Source organism: Blastocystis sp. subtype 4 (genome assembly GCF_000743755.1).
Source record: "Blastocystis sp. subtype 4 strain WR1 chromosome Unknown seqid_0160, whole genome shotgun sequence".
Classification (NCBI taxonomy): Eukaryota; class Bigyra; order Opalinata; family Blastocystidae; genus Blastocystis; species Blastocystis sp. subtype 4.
The window spans coordinates 1-24,327 of record NW_014569387.1 but is presented as its reverse complement, the minus strand read 5'-3'; the positions used below and the strand labels follow the sequence as shown (position 1 = coordinate 24,327).

Below are 24,327 nucleotides of genomic sequence, written 5' to 3'. Positions count from 1 at the left end.
CCTGGTGGAAGGAGGAGCCAATTGCTTGTGTAGGACTGTGTGTGTGGAATTGAATGAAAGGATGTGAAGTGTCTTCCTGATCTTGAAGGATGGGCAAAGGGTGTGAGGGAAGAAAAGAGACGAAGAGTGATGATGATGTGGCAACAACTGGAATCTATGATACAGAAGAAACAGGATGATTGTGAAACTGATTTAGGAAAGAAACAGGATACTTCAACTGTTTGTTTAGAGCTAATAAATGACGTAAAACTGGTTTGGGTGGTAATGAGGGAGAATCAGGACAATGAAGAAAGTGGTGCAATACCAGATCTAACTGTGATGCCACAATCCCTTTGGGCTTCTTCAAGAATTCCTTCAAAATATAACTCGTCAGTCGAAGACCATCTTCATCACGATCTTTCACACACGAATCAACTTGTTCTTCCAGAATAAACTGGGTTGGAGTGAGTTCAAGAGACTCTTCCCACAACTCACTCCACAACTCATTCAAATCTAACTCTCTGAACAGAGTATGAACTCGTTCTTCTTCTGTTGAAATACTAACAGGAGGATTGAAAAGTTTCGATCGAATATGAATAATTGAATTGGCTTTGACTTGGTTAACATCATCATCAAACTCATATTCCTTCGAAATCAAGTCGATTCTGTCAAGTCGAGAAATCGATTCAATGATAGCTGGAGTAATAACAGTAATCTCATGACCATCCTCGAAATGGAGTTTAACTTCAACACCATGAATAAGACCCAAGGATCTATGAATAGTGATGAGAGAATGACGAAGTGGACACAATCTGAAACACTGTCGGAAGAGCTATATCAGAGATCTTAAGAATGCCTACTTCAGGGAGAACTGCTTCTTCTCCTAGTTGAGAAGGATAGAATGGAAGAAATACCAGCAAGAGAAGAGGGAGTGATGAAGGAGTGATGATGAAAGAGGCTGTTCCTTCAGCAAGTGTGAGAAGACCCAGAGCAGTAGCAAGAGAGGCAATGAGATCATCAATAGAAGTAGAAGGAGGTGAATTGAGTTTGGATTTGGTGAAGAAGAGGAAAAGAGATCGAAAGAGAATGAAACAGGATTGATTGAGAGAGGAGGAGGTAAGGAGAGCAAGAGAATGAATGAATGAAATGAGAAGAATACGTGGAAAGAGAACTACGAATGAGAATGAATAGAGGAAGGAACTCAAAATGGATTGTCTTGATGAATGAAGAAAAGAATAGAGAAAGGCTGTTAGATATACAACAAGAGACGATTCTGTAGTGAGTCGTTGGGAGTTCAATACAATATCAATCCCTTTCTGGACTTGTTCTTCACAATATTGACGATCAGATTCACAATACTTGATTGAAGATACGTACATTATTCCACTCACTAATAACATCCAATGAAAGACTTCTTCTTCTGCTTGAGGTTCTTCAGGACGCATGGGTAATGAATAGGTTAGAATACACTCAATAATCCGAGGAGGAAGAAGTGTAAGAATGAAAGAAAGAGTTGGTGTAAGCTAAGAATGAAAGAATCGAGAATGAAGTACTTGATGATAACAAGTCAATCCTAGACACACTCCACAATAGAAGAGAACATCATTCCGTTGAGTACGAATGATTGAGTGAAGAGCTGAGGGACTCAGATCTTGAAACCATTCACTTCGAAGCAGAGGAGATTGAGAAGGATTGAGAGTGTGATTAAGAGTGAAAGCCAAGTACCCCTGAGCTAGAAGAACTCCGGGAATCCTCTCGACAGGACACTACTTATAAAGGAAGAGATGAGAATGTACCTTCACTCCTGGTGAATATAAGAGTGAAGGTGGAGGTAAAGGAGAAGTGGCTTGGAGGATATGATCCAGAGTTGTAAGTTGCGTGAATATGAATTGAGTTAGAGCATCACTTGTTGAAGCTTCAGTTGAAGCGAGAATGAGTCCCATAGATGTAGCAGTGAGAATTCCAAGGCGGATGATGTTCATTGAGAGATACTCAACAGATCGATTTAACAGCTGACCTAACAATTGAAGAAGAGATAGATCTTGAGAAGCCTATGGGATATGAGCAAACTAAACCTACCTGAGCTATAACACCCACTCCTAGAATAGCAGCAAAGAGCATATCAAGAATGGCTTGTCGATCTCTATGATTCCATGCATAATTGAGAAGACTAATAGCAACAGAAGGATTCCTTGTATTCACTTGTTTGAGTAATTCAAATCCATTAGTGATATAGAATTGAACTAATCGTAATAGTTGAGGATGATTAGTTCCTTGATACGAACAACTCATACTCCAAATATACTATCAATTATTGAATAACAATTATGACTACTGCTGCTTCAATTCGATAGTTTATTTCTATTTGAGTGTTTATATGTTGTGACTGAGTTTGCCATTGTGTTAACTGACAGTATGATAATTTCAATTTCATTAAATCAAAACTAATCTTTTGAAACAATTTCAAATAACCAGATGCAAGGCATATTCCTATCACATCTTCTTCATTCTTTCCTTCAGTTGCATAATTGATATCAGAAAGAGAGATTTGATTAGGAGTTGATTTCACCAATGATTGAATCAGAGTGTGAACTCGTGCCCAGTAGAGAACGCGACGTGAAAACTCACAATCCAGGAGATCACCTAATGATTAGAAAAGATAAAGAGAGAGACTTTCATCATTTTTGCGTCCTGATAGACAAAGAGAAGAAACAGAATCATGAAGAGTTTGAATGAAGTGTTCATTCAACGAAGGAGAACTTAGAGAAAGAAGAGAATGACCTTGAATCGAAAGGAGTTGGGACTGAATGTAGGTGTGAATAGTGAGAGGAATATTGATAGAAGTATTACCATTCGTGATGTGAAGATTGATGGGAGTATTGCTAGGAATAAGGATTGGAAGTAAATGCAACGAGAGAAGTCGATGGGCCTCTGATACGAGAGGAGAAACGGTAGATATATCAGTCAGTGAAGAAGTGAGTGAAGAGACTAGAGGAGGAAGTGGCTGCAGAAGAGAGAGTAATGGAGACGATAGAGGAAGGGATAAAGATGAAGGTGAAGAACAGAACGATTCAATCACAAACCATGTTGCAGGGAATAGGAGTTGCGCTCTCTCATACTCCTTCGTCCATTCTCTCTCTGGATCACCTAAGAGTCACTGTATTTATCAATTAGTACCTTCTGTTAGACACCACAACCGGAATGGTAAAGGTTTCCAACCATTCCAGAGGAGATCCGACCAGTCTTGCAACAGAAGCTGTGCCCATTGCATCTAGAAATGATGTCAAAATGACTTACATACTGTAAGTGTGGTAGTGGGTGAGTAGATTGATGAAAGTAGAGGATTTGAAATGGATTGGAGCAAGAATTTGAGAGTATTTGTGTCATTTCGAATCCAGGCATCATCAAGATTCAGCAAGAGAGGTCGAATAGATACAGGAGTGAAAGAAGAAGGAAGTGAAAGTGAGATCGAATGAGGATACAAAGTGTAGTATGCAAGAATTGGAGTAGAGATGGAATGAATGAGAAATGAATGATTCAACTGATATGTCTCAGATGAATAGGTGACAAGAGTATTAGATTGACAGAAAAAGGGTCGATTCTGAGAGATTCCTTCCTTTGGAAGATGAACAGGTATTTGGATAGGAGAACCATTGAATAGAATCTGAAGAGATCCATTTGTATTGATGAGAATGCATCGAGCAAGAAAGGACCATGATGGAATAGATGAAATTGAACCAATTTCACACACGAAGGTTCCAGGAAAAGTAGCAATACGATGCAGATCCACTTCCTCCATTCCAACATTTGTATTCAGAGAGTGAACAGGAAGAGAATAGCAAGTGATTTGATTCTGACCACAACAGTATACATAAACAGTTGACTCATCTTGTAAGATAGAAATGTGATCAAAAGAGTCGTCACAATCAGGAAGAGAGAAGAGAGGAATCATTACTAAGTCCGGATAGTTCAACGTTTGAATATAACTATCAGAGAGAGTCGTATCCTTCATAGCAAACTCCAAAAGTTCTGGTTCTGGAAGCAAAGAAATCTCGGAATCTCTTAGAGGAAGCAGTTTCAAAATAGTGTGAGATTTCTGAATTCTGTTGTAGACAACAATTGCATTCCATTGAGAAAGAGAGGAAACAAGAAAGGAATCGCTCCCGGAATCGACTTCCTCCATCCGACTAGTGAAAGTATCAACTTGAGAAGTATTGAGGAGTCGGGAGAGATCAAGAATGGATTGATTTGATATACTATCCAAACTCATTCCAGGATTGATTTGGAGGATTGGCTTCGGGAGCATCAGAGGTGAAGTTAATGAAAAGTAGTTTGGAAAGGAACGTAACGTATTCAATAGAGTAAACGATGTATTCATTGATAACGGATCTTCAGTCCGTTCAAATAGCAATCCATTTGTCATGGGATAGATTCTTTGCATACGACAAGGAAAAGCCACTGAATACGCAGTTCCATCTTCACACCAAATCATACAACTATCACGCAGTAATGCAGCAATACACGTTCCATAATTGATAAAGGTACAATAAATCGCTTTGACGATTGATTCTCTTGCTATCCTTTTACATATCAAGGATCCGTTCATAGCATCATAGACAGAGAGACGGTTTGTTTCATAAACAAAAATAGAGAGTCTGCCATTCCACAAGCAAATCTCGCTCTCAACTCCTGGTCTATCAACAGAAAGCGTTAGAGTATCTCCATGAAGGATCTCCATACTGAAATGACCGATTGATTAGAAATCACAGAATGGAGAATTGGGGATCCCCTGACTCCACATAGAAAGAGAATGAAGAGTCTGAAAGTGGTTTCAGATGCTGCTGCAGCAAGTTCTCGCTTTCTAAAACTTCGAAATGTTCAGTTTGTACAGAATGGAATGAAGAGATCGTGGGATTACATAGAAGTATCCCATTTCATTTCTACGTGAATGCATAGAGTAAAGATTCTGTTACTGCCCTTATCTTTGACAAGTATGTGTTCGTCGTAGTTTTCACTTATAGAATGAACCTGGAGTTCGTGCTTGTGAAGCAGTTTAGGCCCGCTCTCTTGTTTGGTGCAAGTGAGCTCTCGAAGAAAACTGTGAAGAATCCTAATATGGGATACTGGTACGTGGATAGGATTTTTGTCATCGTATAGTTATGAGCTATGTGCTGGTTTGCTGGACAGACCAAATCGATCCAAGGAGCAGGCGATTGTCGATGAGATTCGAGAGGAATTGGGATACCAAGTTTCTTTGGATCAACTAGAATTTATTGGTCGAAGTAGGTGAGCTTATTCTTATTAATCTATAGCTCCTGGTGCTGTGGGAATGTCAGGAGCTCGAATGTATATGTACTATACAGAGATAGTTCCAGAACAGAAGAAGTTTAATGGAGGTGGAGTAAAAGAAGAGGGAGAACAAATTACTGAGGTGCGTCTTCCTCTAAGTGAAATGGATCGTTTTCTTGCAGATTACGAACAAGAAAAGTCTGCCGCTATTATCATGGGCATGTATTGGTGGCGTCATTTAAAGGGGAAGCATTATCCGGTGACTTCGCAATAAACATGTTTGTTAGAAAATGTCACTTTCACGCCAATTCACGTCTTCTTCTGGCTCGCTATCCTCCATCATTTTGATTCTCTCTCTCATCTTCTCAAGCATCTCTTCATTAAACGACGGTTCTCGTTGTACTCGCTCCTGGGTGCGTCGAATTGGAGTTCCGTCTGGATTTCTACAAGTAAATCCAGCCTTCCATTCTCACTTAGGCACCTTTCGCAATTTCACATGATTGGAAGGATCCCGAATCTCCTGCAGAAGAGAAGCGGGTTTCGGTGGAGGAAGCGAAGGAACGCTACGTGCTTTAGTTGGAGAGTGTACAGTGAATGTAGGAGAAGGAGATTGGTTTATTTCAATTGAAGGATGGTTACTGGATGGTTTAGAATATATTGGAGAAGGAGGAGATGGTGATGATGGAGCCATTGAATATAGAGGATGTGATCTGGGAGATCGCAAAGGACTCTCTGAAGAATGAGGGGATAAAGGAGGAGAAGGTAACCGAGGATGAATGATAGGAGAAGAAATGGTTTGAACTCCATTTTCTGGAGTTTGTTCGGCACGTCTCGAGTATCGATCCAGCTCTGCTGGAAATGGAGGTGGAACAGGTTTAGTGTGATTTTGTAGCATACATGACCGAATAGACTCCAGTTCTTCAGACTTCTTTCGATTCTCTTCTTGAACTGCTTGCATTTGCTGCTAGATATTAGATAATACTCACAAATCAACTATCACTCTCTCTAATTGCTGTTGAATCTTGTCGATCTCTTTGGTATCTTCTATAATCAATGTTAAATCCTATCTCAAACCTTTTGGAGGAGTATATTTAGAAGAAGAAGTCAAGTTCGAGAAAAAAGAAAACACCTATATGAAATCCACATAAACAACACTCACTTCACTTAAGGAATGAACGATTACATCGGCAGAAGTCCACTGCCGAATCTTATTGGCTACAGACTCATAAAATAACATAGACTGTGCACCAAACTCCTACGATAAAGACCATAAATCTATTCAAATACCAAAATACTATACCTGGGGGTATTGAAGGATTGAAGGATCTTTGTCTGTTCGTTCCTCATCTGTTGAACATTCTGCATGGTCTGAATGGATTGCTTATCTCCTGGTTTTTGCTGGAGGACATCTACCAATCAGTTCAAATCGATGAGGCAACCTTCTGAACCGATTTCACACCTTCCCTCTAGCATAGCAATACCATCCATTTCCATCTCAGGCTTTGAATGTGTATCCACTGTTCATGGAATGCAAGAAATAGTCCCGATTTTATCAACGAAGGGAATCACAAAAATGCATCGATCATCCAAATTGTGTATCTATTTGCTTATCTTGTGTAGGATAGAATCCACTAGAAATCATGAATTAGCATTATCCTACTGTACTCTCAACTTTCGTCATTTGGAAGATTCAAGCACTATTCCATGTAAAAATGGAGATCTAGATAATGGTATATGCATATGCAAAGATGGGTTTGATGTTTTGTATTAATCTGACTTGTAGGTATTATGGAGAGGACTGTGGCGGCTCTTGTCCTGGCTTGATTGATGGCGATGAGGTATTGGAGTGTAATGGAAATGGAGATTGTGATCCATTATCGTTAAAATGCCAATGTGTGAATGATACTTTTGATCCAGAAACCTGTAATTAATAGTATTATTTCTAATTGTGTAGGTGCATGCAACGAGAATTCTTGTGTGAATGGAAAGTGTGTAAATGGTCGATGTGAGTGTAATGAGGGTTTCTTCGGAGCTACATGTGAACCTCGATGTGATAATAGTAATATGTGTCATGATCATGGAATCTGTAATGAGTATCACTATTATTGGAATATCATTGTAGTCAGAATAGTTGTGATTGTGTTGTTGGTTATTATGGGGATTCATGTACTGAGGAGTGTATAGATGAGATACATTGTAATAACCATGGTCACTGTACCAAATATGGTTCTTGTCTCTGTGATGATGGTTATGATGGAATCAAATGTGAAATTCCAGATAAGTCATATGTGTTCCTCATTATCGTTCTCGTAGCAAGCAATGCCATCATAGCTTGCTTGTGGTATCGACAACGTGTAAATGGAATTCCAAATTACCTCACAATTAGAATACTACAATATTTGAACGAAAACTGTGGCCCTGAGTTACTAGATTCATTTATAGGCCTCCTCAATTCAACCCTGAGGCTCTGGCAGCTCGTCGACAGCGAGAAATGGAACAAGCCAAGTCTCTTACACACTCTTCCAACTCTTTACCCAGTGCTACGGTAACGATAAACAGGCCTGAGAACCAGTGGGTGTGTCCTGCCTGTACCTTCTCGAATCCTGCGTCTGCTAAGCAGTGTGTGGTGTGTTCGACTCCAAAGGGACAAGTGGTAAATACGAAGGTAGGCAAAATTAGACCCGATTTATGGAAAAGGCACAAAAAGAGGTGGTAATTGGAGGAGATGAAGAAGAAGTATCGATTAAGCGAACGAGAAAGGCAATAAGTGGAAATAACGTGGAGAAGTTAATGAGTAGGAAGTACAAGAAGTGCGAAACGCGAAATGCCAATTGTCACTCCAGAAACAGCCACGATTCCTTCTGATTTGGAGTTAATATCTTTGTTTGAATGGAATGAAAGAATGATTGATAGAGATTCCAAAGAAGGAGAGATTGAACTGTTTGCTAATGAAGGAATTCGAATTACAATGGTTTTGAAGAAGTAGAATTGTTGTGATGAAATGATCCATAGATTTGACAATCCAAATTTAACCAATATTTTATGTAGATTTTATGCTGTTTCTGGAAATCCAATTTCCGATTTTGTTTTGAACGTATGAATATGAATTGTATGTGACCTAGTATTCTACACCTAAATATATTGTAGTGAAAACATATCCATTATCGTCAACTATTATCGAACCGGCGACTCCAGCAACACAACAACTTGTTGTAGGTGTTTTGAATATGTTAATTGATTGATAGTTCCTTCTTACGGATAGTAAACCTTTGAAGTTACGTCTTTCTGGTACTTTTACAGTCAATGGAAAGCATATGGAAATTCAGAGTGGTAGTCTTAAGATTGTATGATGTGTTTATTGATTAGTGACTCTAATGATACATCTCTTATTCACAAACAACTCATAAAAGCATTAAACATTCACAGTATCATTATGCTTCTCTTCCAAACAATGATGATACTTCGTAAGAATAGGATCCACCACATTCTGGTTGAAGGAATCAACCTGATGAGGAGCACGTCCAATGAACGCAATAGGATCCACAATCGTATCCAAACGATCATGAACTGCAGCAAACAACGGATCCTTACGAATACGCTAAATATTATTCCTCTTTCAAATCATTACCTCCAATAAATCAAACGGAATACCTTCCTGTTTAAAGACACGAGCAGCCTCCATGCTATGTACACGAATCGCTTCATGAAGCTGCTGACGATCACCACCAGCCTTCACACACTCCATCAAGATGTTTTCTGTAGCCATAAACGGCAACTGTTCTTTCACATGACTCTCGATCACCTTTGGCCACACAATCATACCACTAGTGACATCCAGAGCGACTGTCAGAATGATATCTGTTGCAAGGAAGGCTTCAGGAAGCACAATACGACGAATGGCACTATCATCCAATGTACGCTCGAACCACTGACAGGCATGGGTCTGAGAGAGATTGTCAGCCAATCCCATCACATAACGAGCCAATGAACAAATACGCTCACAACGCATCGGATTACGTTTGTATGCCATGGCTGAAGAACCAATTTGATTCTTTCCAAATGGCTCTTCCATCTCCTTCAAATTAGCCAACAGACGAATATCGCCAGCCATCTTATAGAGAGAAGCAGCAATACCCGACAAAACAGTAAGGACATAATAATCAGCCTTTCGAGTATAAGTCTGACCACTTACAGGAATAGACTCCTTGAAACCCATCAACTCACATACACGCTTGTCAAGTGCAACTACCTTCTCCTCATCACCATTGAACAGCTCCATGAAAGAAGCTTGTGTACCAGTGGTTCCCTTCACACCTCGGAATGGAATATTCTCCAACTGGTATTCCAGGTTGCGGAGATCAATCACCAGATCTTGATTCCAGAGTGTTGCACGCTTGCCAACAGTAACCAGCTGAGCAGGCTGATAATGAGTGAAGCCGAGAGTAGGAAGATCCTTATACTTATCCGAGAAGCTACGCAGAGCATCAATCACACGGACCAACTTGGCCAGAATGAGTTCTGTGGCCTCACGAATCTGGATGAGATCCGTGTTGTCACCAACGTAACAGGAAGTGGCACCAAGATGAATAATAGGCATAGCAGTCGGACAAAGTTCACCAAAGGCATGAACATGACTCATCACATCATGACGAAGTTCCTTCTCTTTCGCCTCAGCAAACTCGTAGTTAATGTCATAGACATGCTGCTTCATTTCGTTAATCTGCTCCTCCGTGATGTTTAAGCCAAGCTCCTTTTCAGCCGTTGCAAGAGCAATCCACAACTTTCTCCAGGTGGAGAACTTCATGTCTGGTGACCAGATATAACTCATTTCCTTGGAAGCATATCTGTTGTTGATCAAATGATATACAGATTACCTATCAACCAAAGGATTTTGATACTTGGGGCGTTGGGGAACGTATTCTTCAGGAGAAGCACTCATAGAGATGGTTAGAACAAGAATAATTGAGAAAACTTGGTGAGGGGGTCAATTGATTCAAAGCTAGAAAGAATTACAGGATCTTAAAACACCCCTCCTAGAATCTAAATGCATCTTTTATGAGTCTATATCCATCAAACAGACAATACAAGAGTATATAGCCAACTACCATTCAAACAAACATTTATGTCAAAGTATGTACAAACACATGCATCAAAGTCTCTGTTCTTTTAGTCGACGAGCAACTTCGTTTCTCAGCTTCTCTCGATAGGCTTCACGTTCTTCATCAAGTGTTGCATTTGCCTTCTCAAAGGCATCATGATTCCAATCTACTTCCTGTTGTCTGTTCCTGTTGTTGTATCGCCCATTTCGTTGATTTCCACCGTAAGGCCTGCGATTATCCACATGGTCGTTACGTCTTCTACCGTATTCACGGTTGTGATTTCTATCTACAGAGTCATCTTAAAGTAATAAACAAACAATCACGATGTTCTCGACTTGGTCTACGGTCTCTTGAAGATGACTATGAAATAAAAACACTCTGAAAGACAATTCTACATGACTCCTTCTGTGATTCGATTGATGTTGACGCTTTTCACCCCTACTCCGAGCTACACGACTAAAAATGCTGTAACATAACTTACAATGTCTTGAATGTGATTTGGATTTACGATCACTTCCTCTAGAACGTGATCGACTATCAGACCTCCGACTCTCAGAACGCCGTCTGGATCTACTTACTTATTACCATAAAATCAGATTCCTACATTGATCGGGACTCACTTCTGGATGCCATTTGATTTCTAGACCAACAGAAATGCGTAATTCGAATCATTTGGACTACAGAAACATGATCTCAACAAACAGGTGAAAATAAGAAACATTTACAGCTATTCAGCTTCCATCTCCTTATTCTCCTCATTTTCAGGAACAGCACGGATATATAGAACATTGTTGCATCTACAAATTAAAAAGCAGTCGAATAACGAACCGGATCAAAACATCGCCGAGATGAGCAGTACTCTTTCCATCAACCAGTTCATCACATCCAGCAAGCTAGGAATGACTGCAATTCAATTTGCATTACCTGAAGATTCATGTAAGCATCATATGAAACCAAATACCCTACAATTCATCCCAATCCCAAATCCCAAACCCTGATATTCCAATCCCCATTTCAGTTTAATACAAACGAGCTTTCCCGTCATCTCGTTCAAGAAGGGCTTTGGATTCACCAATTCCTTAATCTATGAAGTTATCCAATTCTATAGAGTTCAATCCTACAACACTGCTGCTCATAGAATGATTGTTTATCGATTTTGAGTCTTTAAATGAAAATCGCGGTTATTCAATGATAATTACATGTCCTCATTACTCGAACAAACAGGAATCTACTCAAAAGCTACTCCAAAACAAAGTTCGGATGGACATCAATAATCCAATCATCCTCCTCCAAATTGGCAATATCACAATTGACAATCAGAACGTGATCCTTATTTATGAGTCTGCGAATGACCATCTTCACAACCTTCTTCTTGAATGTTAATTCTTCCGGATCTTCAATATGCATAGCTCTCAATACCGAGTTGACAGCAAAACGTAACTTCACGCCCTTTGCATTCTCATCACCCAATTCAGAACGAATGTGCTCCTTCTCACTTCGAATTAACACCACAATCATATCTGCCAGCGACTTATACTCTTCATAACTCACATGAACACTCTTCTTGGGAGTAGGTTCACCTGCTTCTGATTCACCTGCTGGCTCTGGTTCTTGTGGCTTCTCTTCTACTTGCCATTCATCCAAGTCCTCCAAATCCACATCTGCAGACTCAATGTGAATAATGGACTGACGTAGCAGACGGAATGCCTCCTTCACATAACTTGGACGCACTTCATTATCCAATTGGAGACGTGCCAAAGCTTCAGAGAGACGAATTAGTGATTCCAATTGACGCACAGTGATTCGATATGCAGTCTGTGAACGAGAACCGACAGCATCATCCTGACGAAGGATTCGATAACAATCAACCAACATTTCTTGAGCCTCTGGAGTGATAACTAGTTATCAAGGATTCAATCCATCCCATCTACCAGGATTAAACTGTCTGGCAAACTCAATGTAATGTTGAATCTGTTCAGTTGTGAAATATGTTTCTTCATGCTGCCTTCTATCAGTCATATAACCCAATAAATCATACTCTTCATTATGACGATGATTCTTGATGATATGACTAGCAATCTTATGATCAATAGAAGTATCACATTCATCCAAAATGATGAAAAACAGATCAAAACGAGACATTAGAGGAGCCGTGATACTAATATTCGACTTCAGACCTTTTGATCGATCATAACGACCTCCAATAGGATTAGCAGCAGCAAGAATTGATGCTCGAGCATTTAGAGTAGCGGTGATTCCAGCTTTTGTGATTGAGATGGTTTGTTGTTCCATAGCCTCATGAATGGCCACTTGGTCTCCGTAATCCATCTTATCAAACTCATCAATACAACAAATACCATTATCAGAGAGCATTAACGCACCAGCTTCTAAACACAACTCACCGGTTTCAGTATCTCGACCTACCCCAACTGTTAGACCAGCTGATGATGATGACTTGCCAGAAGTATACACAGATCTAGGAGAGATGGTGTTAATGTACTTAAGGAATTGGGATTTTGCTGTTGAAGGATCACCCACAATACAAATGTTGATATCACCTCGGATACAGCCTCCATCAGCAGTCTTCTTATGTACTCCTCCTATCAATTGAAGAAGTAAACCACGTTTAATATCTTCGTGACCATAGATTGTTGGAGCAAGAGAACTACTCAACTTCTGATACAACAAAGCAGTATTACGCATTTCAAGGACATCTCGTTTCCATTCTGCTGGCCACTATCATGAACACCTTCTCATGATTCTTACATTGGTATTTATCATTGCTATAGATCGATCAACTTCTGTACTAATAATGGAAGAGCATAAAAACGCTGTTTTGTATCTACACTCAATTTTACTCATTTCTCTTACACCATTGTCCGAACACCCAAATTTCCATATCCAGTCACTCCTTCTTCTCCTTCTGTACCACGCATAATCTCTGTACTCTGTCCTTGACGTGTCAACTGAGACACATCCGGAATCACAATTAACGTACCCACTGCATTCACCTTATCACCAGGTTTGACCGTTTCCACAAGCGAGTTTCGGAGAATTAAATCCATACTACGTGGCATCGATCCTGCAGGAATTTCATTTGTATTCTCTTGCATTTTCACTCGTTGCCAATCCGCAAATCTGGAATCACTAATATCAAAACTGAATTTGGTTCGATTTGCACATTCACTATTGCTACAACGAGTTGGTTTTGTGAACTGGAACTGTTGGTCAATATCTCGAATCACAGTTCCACACACATCACAAGTGAAAGTACCATACAGGAGTTCTGGCTTAACATCTGTAGTTCGTGTTACTGTTCCAGAGATGCTGATTAGTTTTCCAATATGAGAACTACGGACATCACGAAGTGCCTTCACTTCATCCATGTTTGTGAAAGAGAGGAATATCGAGTTCTCTGGAACTGCATCTTCTGTCTACATGTCAAAAGAGTAATAGAGTCCAACATGAGCTAATCGTTTCTCTCTCACAAAAATCCGAGTGGCCTTCTCCAGAAATGGAAGCAACCTGTGGTATTGATCTCGGATACAGAGAGAGAGTTCTTCATCTTCCCGAAGAAGCTTTTGGAAGTCCACCGTAATCGTATATTGTGTCTTGTCAGCATCTTCATAGAGCTGAGATTCAAATTCCTAAATGATAAGATGAATTCAATCATCTGTCACATTATCGTAGGAAACAGCAGAATCGGTATCACTATCATTTCCACTGACATGTCTATGAGGACTAGAACATAATATCAATATTTAATACCAACTTGTTGAGATATTCCAGAAAACGCTGTTGGATCGTGTTCCCGAAAGCATCCTCAGTGAATGCTGGCCTTTCGAGATTTGCAGAGTTCTGCATGAGATATCCCAAAGAAAATGCTTATTGTTTTTGAAATCTCGAACAATGACAAAAAACAACCCGAATTTGTCAACAAACAGAATACATCATTCCTCGTAATTTAATAAAGATACTAACAAGAGAGGTCATTTGCAGGTCATCCTGAGTTCCAAACGACAAACGATATCTACAGTAAAATTCACATCTTCATGCTACTCCAATTCTGCCAACTCCTTATATAGCATGATCTGTGCTGAAGGAGGAAACTGGATTTCTTGGAGCCTCTTGACCAACTCTGTCAGAATATCCTGTAATGCAAATCGTTTAGTCTCCTTTATATTCTGTACCTGCTGAAGTGCTTCTGTAAATGGTTTGTTCATCAGAGTCTTTAGAACGAATTCCATGTCTCCAGGAGAAGGGGCTCCTGCACTCTGATATACGTGTTCTCCAGTAATAGTTCCATAAGCCATTGCTGTTGCCTATCATCAATCACAACAAGCACACCAACTTGTAAGATGTTAATCACACGACGCATGTCACCATGAGCCAGATCCAAAAGAGCATCAACACCGTCAGTTGTGTACTCCAACCTATTTTACTACTTCAACACACATTCTACTGTTCTTGCTGAATGATATACATTAGTCGTTCCTTGATCAAATTCGAGTCTAAAGGCTGGAATCGGAAGCGTGTGCAACGAGATTGTAAAGCAGGAATGATCTCAGACACATAGTTGCAAATTAGGCAGAATCGGGTATTTTGGCTGTATCTTTCGATAACTACAATAGCAAATATAATAGGAACATATACTTCGTCTAAGAGCAAACTGGGCAGCATTCGTCATATTATCTGCTTCATCCAGAATAATCAATTTGATTCCATTGCTAAAGAGCTTTTGAGTTCCTGCAAAGTTCTTGATCTGGTCTCGCACTACATCAATACCACGATCATCCGAAGCATTCAACTAGCTATCATCATTTCAGAAAATTACCCACTTCTAGAATCATATTCGAATGACTACTTCCGTATAAGAGTTTGGCGCAGGCCATGATAGTCGTAGTTTTACCTGTTCCCGGAGGTCCATAGAAGAGAAGATGTGGTAGTTTCTTACCATCAATGAATTGCTTAACTATTGCTCAAGTTCACTCTGATAAAACCACTTGTAGAAATAATGTCATTTTGTGAAATGATATTATCGAGATCCGAGGGACGATACTTCTCAACCCAGGGAAGGGACTCATTAAGCTCTCCTTTCCCAGAATCTACAATATTGGAATTTGATTGTTTTCTATATGAATATAAATACAAAATAATCAATCTTACGTCTCTTCGATCTCCATTTTGATGATTTGATTTCCTACTCAATCGGTGTATTAAATATGTATATTGGAAGATTATGATGAATCCGAAGTAGTATAGTGGTTAAGTATTTCCGCCTGTCACGCGGACGACCGGGGTTCGATTCCCCGCTTCGGAGATTTCTTTTATTATCAACAAACAGACAACTGAACGAGAGATTGCAAGTTTTCATGACTTGCACTAAGGGCTACAATCTCATTAGTGAGCTTCTGGTCAGCCGCACGTCTACATTGTTATCAATTCCTTCAATCTCTACTACTTTCTCATAGATACCCCAAAATAGATCATACATAGAATCTGGAATACTCCAAGAATAATGAATGTCACAGCACCTCCAAGGAAATCAGTAATCAGAGGGAAGAAGAAGGCAATCAAGATATTGAAAGACCACATCAGAATATTCGCAACAGAAGTACCCTGATCAACAAGATCGGAAGGGAAGTCTTGAGAAGCCATGACAAAGAAGAGAGGACCAGGACCACTCTCAAAGCCAAGAATAAACAGCAACATACCAATAATAGCAATTACTGATGACCCCTTAACAAGGAAACTATACTCGGAGAGATAAATCAAGATTACCTGAAGATGAGTACAATTGAGCCAACCAGCATGATACTAAGAGCTAACATGAAGATGGCACGACGAGACATTTTATCCACAATTGCCATAAAGATGAAGACAGTAAGCATATTCCAAAGACCCACAGCAAATAACTGAACGAGAAGGGGCTAAATATGATAAGGAGAACACAATAATGACATTCTTAACACCAGCACCTGCAAGAATCTGAGAAGCATAGTACATCACACCATTAACACCTGTGAACTGATTCATCACAGCTAACATGATTGCCAAGAAGAGCCAACGAATGTTCTAGAATGAATGAAGATATTGAAATATACCTTAAGACTGAACAGAGAGTTCTTTACGATCTGTCCATTCACCATTGTTCTACTCATCAAGACATCATTTTAGAAGTACTCCTGTCCAGAGAGAGACAGAGAGGAAGCAACCTTCTTTGTACCAGCTATAGTTTAGAACCAGTAATCTGTCATACGCTTAGGATTCGGTCCAAATAGAAGAGTGATGATCAAACAGACACCAAAGACAGCAGAGAAGCCGATTTGCATTTTCCAACTGAGTGGAGTGAGAGGAACGCACTTTTCAGAATCAAAAGAAGGAACGAACAAGTAATTAAAGACTTCACCAATGAGAATGAAGAAGGTGATAAAGAGCTGGAGAGTAGAAGCAACACGACCTACAATAACAGAAAAGACAAGTAATATACCCTTAACACTGTCATCAACAATCGCACTACTATAGATGGGACAAACAGCAGAACAGAATCCGAGACTCAGTCCAAGAATGGCTCTCCAGGTGAGAACCCACCAGAAGTTGGACACGAGAATAGCCATTATCGAAAAAACAGTGGCAATAATACCAGCTGTAATCAAAGACTAGAAATTAGAATTCAATACAAGAACAACGGTTTTCATTCCCCATTTCTTGGACATCCAAACACCTAGAGGAGAACCAATTGTGGCAAATACAAGAATTGTGGATGTGAACAATCCCTTCGAATGAACAACACACCAGTGCTCATTACTTGATAGAGTGAAACAGGGACGTGCTGAGACTCATCAAATAATGTACACTCAATTAGTGGTTTCGTCAGTCCAGAGACCACACCAATGTTGTATCCGAAGATAGCTCCTCCAAATAAGTTGACTAAGCCTGTGGTTTACATCCCAAACGACTCAACTACAAGCAATAGCAGTTTCTTTCCGCATTTCTAAACAATTGTGTTTTGAGACAGAAGTTTGGGGGGCATTATTCTGGGGATCCTATTGCTGTGTAGCTATTTGTTTATGGTAATTGCCCATACGAGTCACGTACAAAGCAATGCTAACACAATAACGAAAAACCTAGAGACTGCTAATCAACAGCGTCCTTTTGAACAAACAACACATTCCTCCTTTTCTTGAGAAGCTGTAGTATCTTCAATTCCTTTCTTTACTTTGTATAAGTGATAAGCATCATATCTACACATGAAGAAAAAAAGTTGTTCGAACATTGGAGAATATGCTGTAGCTGCCGAGAGCAATTCGGTAATCCCAAGAAACAGCATCACTGGTCCTCTCTTTAGAAAACCAAACGTAAAGCAGCCACTAGATGAAATCAGCTATATTGTATTCAGTTCCTACGTTCCAACCACTAATCGAACTCCTCGACCTTGTACAGTCATATTCTTTGGAAACTCTATAATGAAATCTAATTTCATATCAAACGGAATGATTTCCAGTCTTGTTTCTTCGATGATGATTCCTCCATAAGAATCAAATGAAGATGGTATTCGTTTAATGGACCGCATACATTATTTGCAGAAGTTTACACTCCATTATCCAACTACTGATTCCTTGTGATCTTTCGGAAATGAGTGATGGATGCAATGCAGAAGAAGTCCAACTCTTCTCCGAAATGAAAACAGACATGGAATCCCTAGAAACGCTCATTCTTGGAGGAGAGTATCAACAAGCTAGTGAACGTTTATATCAGATGAACCTAAACTTGGAAGTTGTTTTAGATCATTATTCGTCGAATCATGATTGTTCCAATCCTTCCATGACGGTTAATTTGGGCCATTGTTTGCTGATTCGAAATTGCATGTTGTACAATGTGCTTTGGATTATTGGGTCAAGGATCTATCCAGTAGACTCCGATGTGCCATGGGATTCGTTCACTTCCACCTTACCAGTGTCAGAAGAGTGTCTCCGAAAAGGTTATTTGCATTTTCGAGAGTATGTTGATGAAGAAACACTGAAACGAATTGTGGTGATTTCACTGCGTGTAGGAACAATCGAAGATTATGAAATTGCTGGGATTGCCTATTCTCTTTCATACTTCATCCAATACATTTTGACGATTGAAGAAGAAGGAAATGGAGATAAAGATCTCGTTGATTATTTCTACAACCATATGAGTAACTATTCGTTTGTATTACTTATCACATCGGTATTATCTGTTCAGCGTGAAGTTGGATCCTATTGTACTTCTTATCTATAGACACGTAATAAGAATCTGGTATTGAATCGTGGACTAAATCGACTCATGGGTCGAATCACGATGATGAAGGGAGGAGTGCAAGGAGTGATTGCAACCCTTCTATCGTATGTAGATGGAGGTGATATTGTTGTTAGCATCATTGAAGGAGTATCATGGAATAGGCCATCACAAAAGTGGCACGAGGCATAGCAAGTTGTCCATCAGGTCTGGATCATGATATATATATGAGCAGTATTAGTTTTCAGATTTGTTCCTTGATTGAGGATCCATCATCCAATCAATTTATCGTCACTACTTGTATTCATATCATTGATATTTTATTGCGAAAGGATCCTATTGTTGTGTATCAAAACATATATACACGGTTATTAGGTCCTTTATTGCGACTTGTTCATCAACCATTCTATTCGAATCTCCGTTTTCAAGCTGGTGATCATCGATCGATTGAAGAATCAATTCAGAGTCTTACTCGAATTCTGCAGTCTTCAACAACTCTCCTATCGATCGTTAATTCATTAAGTGTGTTTGTTCCTGTTCTTTTCCATTTGTTTGTGTTTGTTCGTTCGGTGAAGCATATGCTTTCCCAATATCTGAATAAGATCATCAAACTCTTCATTCGGTCTTCCCCCTTAGCTATCCATTCATTCCTTCTTATTGTTCAAGGAGAAGGATTGGAGCCACTTCCTCTACGGTTTGCCCTGAATTCGGAAGGAGCTGTGATCGTAAGATCTGTGGAATCTGAGGAGGACAACGCATGGACTCTTGTCCTCTCTGAACGCGAGAACTGGGTGAGGGAAGCCGAAGCTGTTGTAAGTCTCTGGGTGATTAATGGAGAGACACGATGGCTAAGTGACCTCTTCATCGAACTCCTGGATGTAGCTTCATTCGGGTTCCATTATCACTAGTATTTCTTCCAGTTTAAGATGAATTCCAATATCCAAGTGATGGAACAACATCAAACTCGAGTTGCTACAGTGTTACTTCAGATTCTTGCGTCAAATCAAGCAGATCTCTTTGGAGACAATCTGTTGAAAGGTCTACGAAGTATTCGACACGTTCTTTTGACAGAATTGGCTCAATTTCAACCAGATTCAGCAACTCAACTTTCAGAAGAGAGTATGATTGAACTGCTATCGCTTTGCCGAGGTTGGATCTGATTTATCGAATCATTCTTAGATCTCCTTCAAGCAGTACTGACGACAGATCATATTCCAATCCCGAAAGTTGTGGAGATGGATCATATTCGACCTCGAAGGCATCACACAGCTCATCAAATCGAAAAGGAGGAAGAACTTGTATATAAGCGGAGTCTGTTGATTGAATCCAATCTTCTTCAGTCAGATGTAGTGAAACTGATGACAGCAACAGAAGAATGGGAGAGTCTTCATTTTATTGTTCAGAGCATTCAAAGTATCGCAAAAGAACTTACACAGAAGCTTGGTGTTGAGCTCACAGATGCAGAACCAGAACGAGAATCAGAACCAGAACGAGAATGGAAATCAGAAGATGTGACTCGACTCCTTCAAACACTTACACGCGAATTAAGGAACCCTTTAGAACCGTTGAGATCCTATGCACTCTCTCGTCTAGAACGGGTCATTCGGGATTGTGATGAAAATACCCTGAAAACAGCCCTTCCAGAAGTCGTGTCAGTTTTTAAGAAGGCCCTAAATGATGAGGATTCATATGTCTATTTAGCTGCTGTCAGTGGACTGACGGTCGTAGCTTCACGTTGTGGAAATGAAGTTCTTCCTTTATTATTGACCGTCTTTTCCAATCCACTGGCACCTCTGGATCTCCGATTAAAGATGAGTGAAGCGATTGTATCTACTGTCCATTTCTTAGGTCGAGCCAGTGTGAAGTACACAACAGTTCTGATGAACGCATTTTTGGGGTATATGGCTCCTTCTAATCAACTCACATGGAAGACTGTAGAAAAGAAGAAGGAACACAAGGCAACAGCTGAAGATGAAGTGTTTTCGATTCAGGCATTGCGTGCTGCATGTTTTTCTTCAGTTGCTGAGATTGTGAGTCAGATCAAGTATTCCATGGAATCGTATTTACCTGAACTACTCAGTCACTGTCGAGGTGTGTTGCTATTTGAGAAGGAGAACGATGCTGTTATTGTACGACGAGCTGCTGTGTATCTTCTGTATGCAATTCTAGTAGGAGCAGATGAAGCATTGGATTCAATTCTTGATAAGCAATTGAATACACTTCATCATATCCTTCAACAAGCAACACATGATGTAGATGATATTGTAAAAGGACATGCGAACTCTTGTTTAACACTTCTCTCTTCTCGTCAACCTATCATTGAAGAACTTTCATATGTTTGTAACAAAGAAATGAATTAGAAATGAATGAAACTAAGAGCAGTGGTAACCACCATCAGAATAAGACCAATGGCAACAAGAGTCCAATCCAGGACCTTCTGAGCTGTTGACAAACCTGGAATCAGCTTCCAATGTAAGAACGAAGGGAGAGCAAAACAACCAAATGTCACTGCAAAACTACCAAGTATTGTTAATGAACTATATCTTCATCAAATGAAAGGATATCAAATGAGATAATGTCCTTAAACCGAGGGAAGAAAGTACCAACCACCACAACAAACACCAATACAGTGATTCTTACAATCCATTTCTTCCATGACTTCACAAAGACTTTATCTTCGTTAGTCTCTATTAATTATACCTCATCCTCATAAGGACCATCACGGAACATATTCTCAATACATAACACAGGAGGATAAGCAATAATTGGATAGGAGAAGATTGAATTTAATGCAAGCAGACAAGCAGCAGTTATATAGAATGGAGATGAGTGAGGGATATTCTCAATGAAGATATCTGCAATCCCTTCTATACCTCATTCTCTTATTCAATTCATACGTTGATTGTACAAGAGTGAACAACCAACACCAACTATAATATAGAAGAAACCACTGAACAGAAGTGAACCATACAATACTGCAGGGAACTTCTCCTTATCATCCATTGATCGTTGTGATGAAGTTCCGTAGAATGGAACAGCAAAGCACAGACAACAAACTCCGAACATTTGTGCAAAATCCTTAATGCTCCTTGGCCACAGGAAGGAAGTCTCGAAATGGATTTTGTAATGCATTCCTCCAAAGATTACATACAGAATAATCGAAGATAACAGGGCGATAAGACCACCGATTGACATAAATGACATGGAACTATATCAAATTGTTACAATAAACCATACGAAAGATCACGAAGGAGGGAAAGAGGAGTTACAATCACAAAATAGACGATGCCCCAGAACAATTTGCTTGAACCCAGAGCAAATCCCCATTGCTGCCATGGAAGACCCGATAAAAGAGTATTAAACACAATCTAAACAATAATATCATCCACCAGCAAGTTACTTCATAAGCCACTAAACCACCTCCAACTAAAGTAACCAAATAACAGAAGTCGAGGATCACAACTCCAGTGACTCCCAAAGCCTATCCGCTTAACTCCCATCTGCATTCTTACTTCTTCCATCATAAACATTAAAGGATCGTCTTTCTCAGTGACAGGCTTTGTTAAATATGGAATGACATCCACAACACGTTGCGTTGCAAACGCATTCCAAATTGAAATAATTAGTGTCAGGACGGCCATCGGGACATATCCTCCCTGTTCATAAGATCCTACAGATACATAGTACATTAAAAGTAACGTTAGGAATTGCAAGAATGCTAATTCCTAAACAAACCTTCACTAAGTTGGCTGCGGTCTATAGATGAACAAATAGAACCAATAGAGCACAGCTAAAGGTTTTGTCATGGTAGTTAGGATTATTAGTGGGAGAAACTTCGATGGAACACAATTAGGTTTCCACGAACAAACAGTTAAGACTTTATTCATGTTCATGTTCATGTTCATGTTCATGTTCATGTTCATGTTCCACTACTACACAGGGTTGCTCTCCATCGCAAATCACTTCATGGTCGTCATCACACTCCAGTCCAACATGAACTGCTTTCATATTTCCTACAGAATAAATAGCCTTCCTAACGGCATGCAAAGCCTGATGTTGCTAAGGGTCAACATTTCAAGATACTGCCTACTTCGCAAAAAGAGCTAAAATCTTTACAAATAATATGTAAATCAACAGAATAAGGTTCTATTCATCACTTCATCCTTTCTTATCTACCTGGTCCAAATACCCGAATCTGAGTAATCTCTTTGACATCCGGAACTGCTGTTACAGCATTACGAATTTGTGTTGTGATATTTTCCACCGAATTGGTATTCTTCTCATCACGGATACTGGTGATTCGAACCATCACCTCTGAAACATTCTTCACCTCCTCTTTAATTATCCGTTCCACAGTGTTTTGAATTTCTTCAGCATCTTCAACATGGGTACCAGGATGTACATACAGCTTCAAGTCAACTACCATAAAGGCTCCCATTTCACGTGCACGCACGTCTGAATAGCCTTCCACACCCGGAATAGTTTCCAACGTGGAATTCAGTTTGTCAATCACTTCCGTTGGAATTCGGTCCACAAGGGAGCACACAGACTCATATAAAATTTGCAAGCCAATATAGAAGATCATCAGAGCTACAACCAATCCTGCTATGGGATCAGCATAAGGCCAACCCCAGAGAAGGGTAATACCTGTTCCAATAAAGGCAACGACAGAAGAAATAGCATCTGTACGATGGTGCCAAGCATTCGCAATCACAACATTGGATTCGATTTTCTTACCAACTATATAAGCATACCAGTACAATGCTTCCTTCACAATGATGGAGATGAGAGCAGCCACGGACGTATACCACTCCAGAGGCTTACTTTCGGGGTTCTTCATCTTTTCAATACTCTCAACACACACCATTCCTCCAGCAGCTATTAACATCAATGAAACGCCAATAGAACCAATCATTTCGACACGTCCATGGCCATAAGGATGATCAGAGTCAGCAGGCCTCTGAGCAATGCAATTTACAATAACACATATAATATCTGATAACAAATCACTTGCAGAATGATAGGCATCTAATGATTATAAGGACACAAAGAACTTACCTGCGATTAGAGACGAGGAATTACCAAAGTAACCAGCAATATACTACAACATGACCCAAACCGTTTATACGATACCTTTCCAATGGCAAGAAGAATGTTGAATACCATGGCAACATAACTAGTCATATTGGCAGCTCGAGCTCTTGCTTGAGGATCATATCGACTACATATAATATGACAGCTTCGCCGCCTACATATCACCCTTCTTGTAGGGAAGTGATTGTTCGCCTTGTTTAGAGGTGTCTTTGCCCACTTCGACCATTTCGACAGAGACGGACTCCGGTTTTGTATTTTCACTCATTCTGTTCCACCTATAAGACTATACAAGTCTTTCTAAAAGAAGAAATGACTACAACACTCAAAGGGGAACCAAAAAGGTCGAAGAATGAAACGGTTTTTGAACCTTTATTCGATTGGAATTCGATTTGACAATTCGTTGTGTATCATAGCTTCCTCTTTTTATCGAAATATCGCTTTCTACAAACTATTTCTTCCTTATAATTCATTTCTAGCGTGTAAGAACAAATATACACCCAGTAAACCAATTAAACGATCGTTTCACTTTCCTCAATCACTTCTCCTTCCACATAACTCACTCTAAACATCGTTTCTCTGTTTCATTCCTACTCTACAGCCATCT

General features: G+C 39.7%; 11 protein-coding genes across 11 annotated transcripts; 3 read left to right on the top strand and 8 right to left on the bottom strand.

Annotated features, from left to right (window-relative positions):
• Window positions 1–154: 154 nt before the first annotated feature.
• JH06_2651 (hypothetical protein) lies at window positions 155–4,717 on the bottom strand (the record flags this gene model as incomplete). The annotated part of the gene is made up of 10 exons (XM_014671492.1): window positions 155–811; window positions 840–1,150; window positions 1,181–1,502; window positions 1,533–1,745; window positions 1,776–2,030; window positions 2,059–2,283; window positions 2,315–2,622; window positions 2,653–3,126; window positions 3,157–3,250; window positions 3,281–4,717. 10 exons carry the CDS (start codon window positions 4,715–4,717, stop codon window positions 155–157), a joined length of 4,296 nt encoding a protein of 1,431 aa, XP_014526978.1.
• A 72-nt stretch (window positions 4,718–4,789) lies between these two features.
• On the top strand, window positions 4,790–5,542 carry JH06_2650 (UDP-sugar diphosphatase; the record flags this gene model as incomplete). The annotated part of the gene is made up of 5 exons (XM_014671491.1): window positions 4,790–4,903; window positions 4,936–4,970; window positions 5,001–5,105; window positions 5,137–5,261; window positions 5,292–5,542. The coding sequence occupies 5 exons, from the start codon at window positions 4,790–4,792 to the stop codon at window positions 5,540–5,542; spliced, it is 630 nt and encodes a 209-aa protein (XP_014526977.1).
• Window positions 5,543–6,995: 1,453 nt separating this feature from the next.
• JH06_2649 (hypothetical protein) lies at window positions 6,996–8,618 on the top strand (the record flags this gene model as incomplete). Its single annotated transcript, XM_014671490.1, is given in 11 exon segments — window positions 6,996–7,027; window positions 7,052–7,191; window positions 7,223–7,361; window positions 7,400–7,690; window positions 7,711–7,933; window positions 7,948–8,035; window positions 8,067–8,151; window positions 8,182–8,250; window positions 8,281–8,362; window positions 8,391–8,480; window positions 8,514–8,618. 11 exon segments carry the CDS (start codon window positions 6,996–6,998, stop codon window positions 8,616–8,618), a joined length of 1,344 nt encoding a protein of 447 aa, XP_014526976.1.
• Window positions 8,619–8,680: 62 nt separating this feature from the next.
• JH06_2648 (adenylosuccinate lyase) lies at window positions 8,681–10,207 on the bottom strand (the record flags this gene model as incomplete). The annotated part of the gene is made up of 3 exons (XM_014671489.1): window positions 8,681–8,866; window positions 8,897–10,112; window positions 10,143–10,207. The coding sequence occupies 3 exons, from the start codon at window positions 10,205–10,207 to the stop codon at window positions 8,681–8,683; spliced, it is 1,467 nt and encodes a 488-aa protein (XP_014526975.1).
• An 887-nt stretch (window positions 10,208–11,094) lies between these two features.
• JH06_2647 (putative small nuclear ribonucleoprotein) lies at window positions 11,095–11,503 on the bottom strand (the record flags this gene model as incomplete). Its single annotated transcript, XM_014671488.1, has 5 exons — window positions 11,095–11,164; window positions 11,196–11,260; window positions 11,292–11,329; window positions 11,361–11,451; window positions 11,489–11,503. 5 exons carry the CDS (start codon window positions 11,501–11,503, stop codon window positions 11,095–11,097), a joined length of 279 nt encoding a protein of 92 aa, XP_014526974.1.
• Window positions 11,504–11,606: 103 nt separating this feature from the next.
• Window positions 11,607–14,231, bottom strand: JH06_2646 (hypothetical protein; the record flags this gene model as incomplete). Its single annotated transcript, XM_014671487.1, is given in 8 exon segments — window positions 11,607–12,265; window positions 12,299–12,375; window positions 12,406–13,103; window positions 13,134–13,209; window positions 13,239–13,801; window positions 13,832–14,014; window positions 14,048–14,099; window positions 14,116–14,231. 8 exon segments carry the CDS (start codon window positions 14,229–14,231, stop codon window positions 11,607–11,609), a joined length of 2,424 nt encoding a protein of 807 aa, XP_014526973.1.
• A 191-nt stretch (window positions 14,232–14,422) lies between these two features.
• On the bottom strand, window positions 14,423–15,550 carry JH06_2645 (replication factor C subunit; the record flags this gene model as incomplete). The annotated part of the gene is given in 7 exon segments (XM_014671486.1): window positions 14,423–14,689; window positions 14,707–14,800; window positions 14,830–14,989; window positions 15,021–15,174; window positions 15,206–15,339; window positions 15,371–15,498; window positions 15,534–15,550. 7 exon segments carry the CDS (start codon window positions 15,548–15,550, stop codon window positions 14,423–14,425), a joined length of 954 nt encoding a protein of 317 aa, XP_014526972.1.
• A 274-nt stretch (window positions 15,551–15,824) lies between these two features.
• On the bottom strand, window positions 15,825–17,359 carry JH06_2644 (MFS sugar porter family protein; the record flags this gene model as incomplete). Its single annotated transcript, XM_014671485.1, has 10 exons — window positions 15,825–16,119; window positions 16,149–16,297; window positions 16,329–16,442; window positions 16,472–16,520; window positions 16,551–16,596; window positions 16,627–16,827; window positions 16,858–17,026; window positions 17,048–17,143; window positions 17,176–17,303; window positions 17,335–17,359. The coding sequence occupies 10 exons, from the start codon at window positions 17,357–17,359 to the stop codon at window positions 15,825–15,827; spliced, it is 1,272 nt and encodes a 423-aa protein (XP_014526971.1).
• An 874-nt stretch (window positions 17,360–18,233) lies between these two features.
• On the top strand, window positions 18,234–20,989 carry JH06_2643 (transport and golgi organization protein-like protein; the record flags this gene model as incomplete). Its single annotated transcript, XM_014671484.1, is given in 5 exon segments — window positions 18,234–18,602; window positions 18,633–18,779; window positions 18,794–19,507; window positions 19,538–19,778; window positions 19,809–20,989. The coding sequence occupies 5 exon segments, from the start codon at window positions 18,234–18,236 to the stop codon at window positions 20,987–20,989; spliced, it is 2,652 nt and encodes an 883-aa protein (XP_014526970.1).
• On the bottom strand, window positions 20,986–22,318 carry JH06_2642 (hypothetical protein; the record flags this gene model as incomplete). Its single annotated transcript, XM_014671483.1, is given in 8 exon segments — window positions 20,986–21,166; window positions 21,217–21,314; window positions 21,330–21,496; window positions 21,527–21,837; window positions 21,855–21,997; window positions 22,030–22,110; window positions 22,142–22,285; window positions 22,304–22,318. 8 exon segments carry the CDS (start codon window positions 22,316–22,318, stop codon window positions 20,986–20,988), a joined length of 1,140 nt encoding a protein of 379 aa, XP_014526969.1.
• Window positions 22,319–22,508: 190 nt separating this feature from the next.
• JH06_2641 (cation transporter) lies at window positions 22,509–23,949 on the bottom strand (the record flags this gene model as incomplete). Its single annotated transcript, XM_014671482.1, has 6 exons — window positions 22,509–22,688; window positions 22,720–22,775; window positions 22,806–23,657; window positions 23,688–23,730; window positions 23,763–23,833; window positions 23,889–23,949. The coding sequence occupies 6 exons, from the start codon at window positions 23,947–23,949 to the stop codon at window positions 22,509–22,511; spliced, it is 1,263 nt and encodes a 420-aa protein (XP_014526968.1).
• Between the last annotated feature and the right edge of the window lie 378 nt (window positions 23,950–24,327).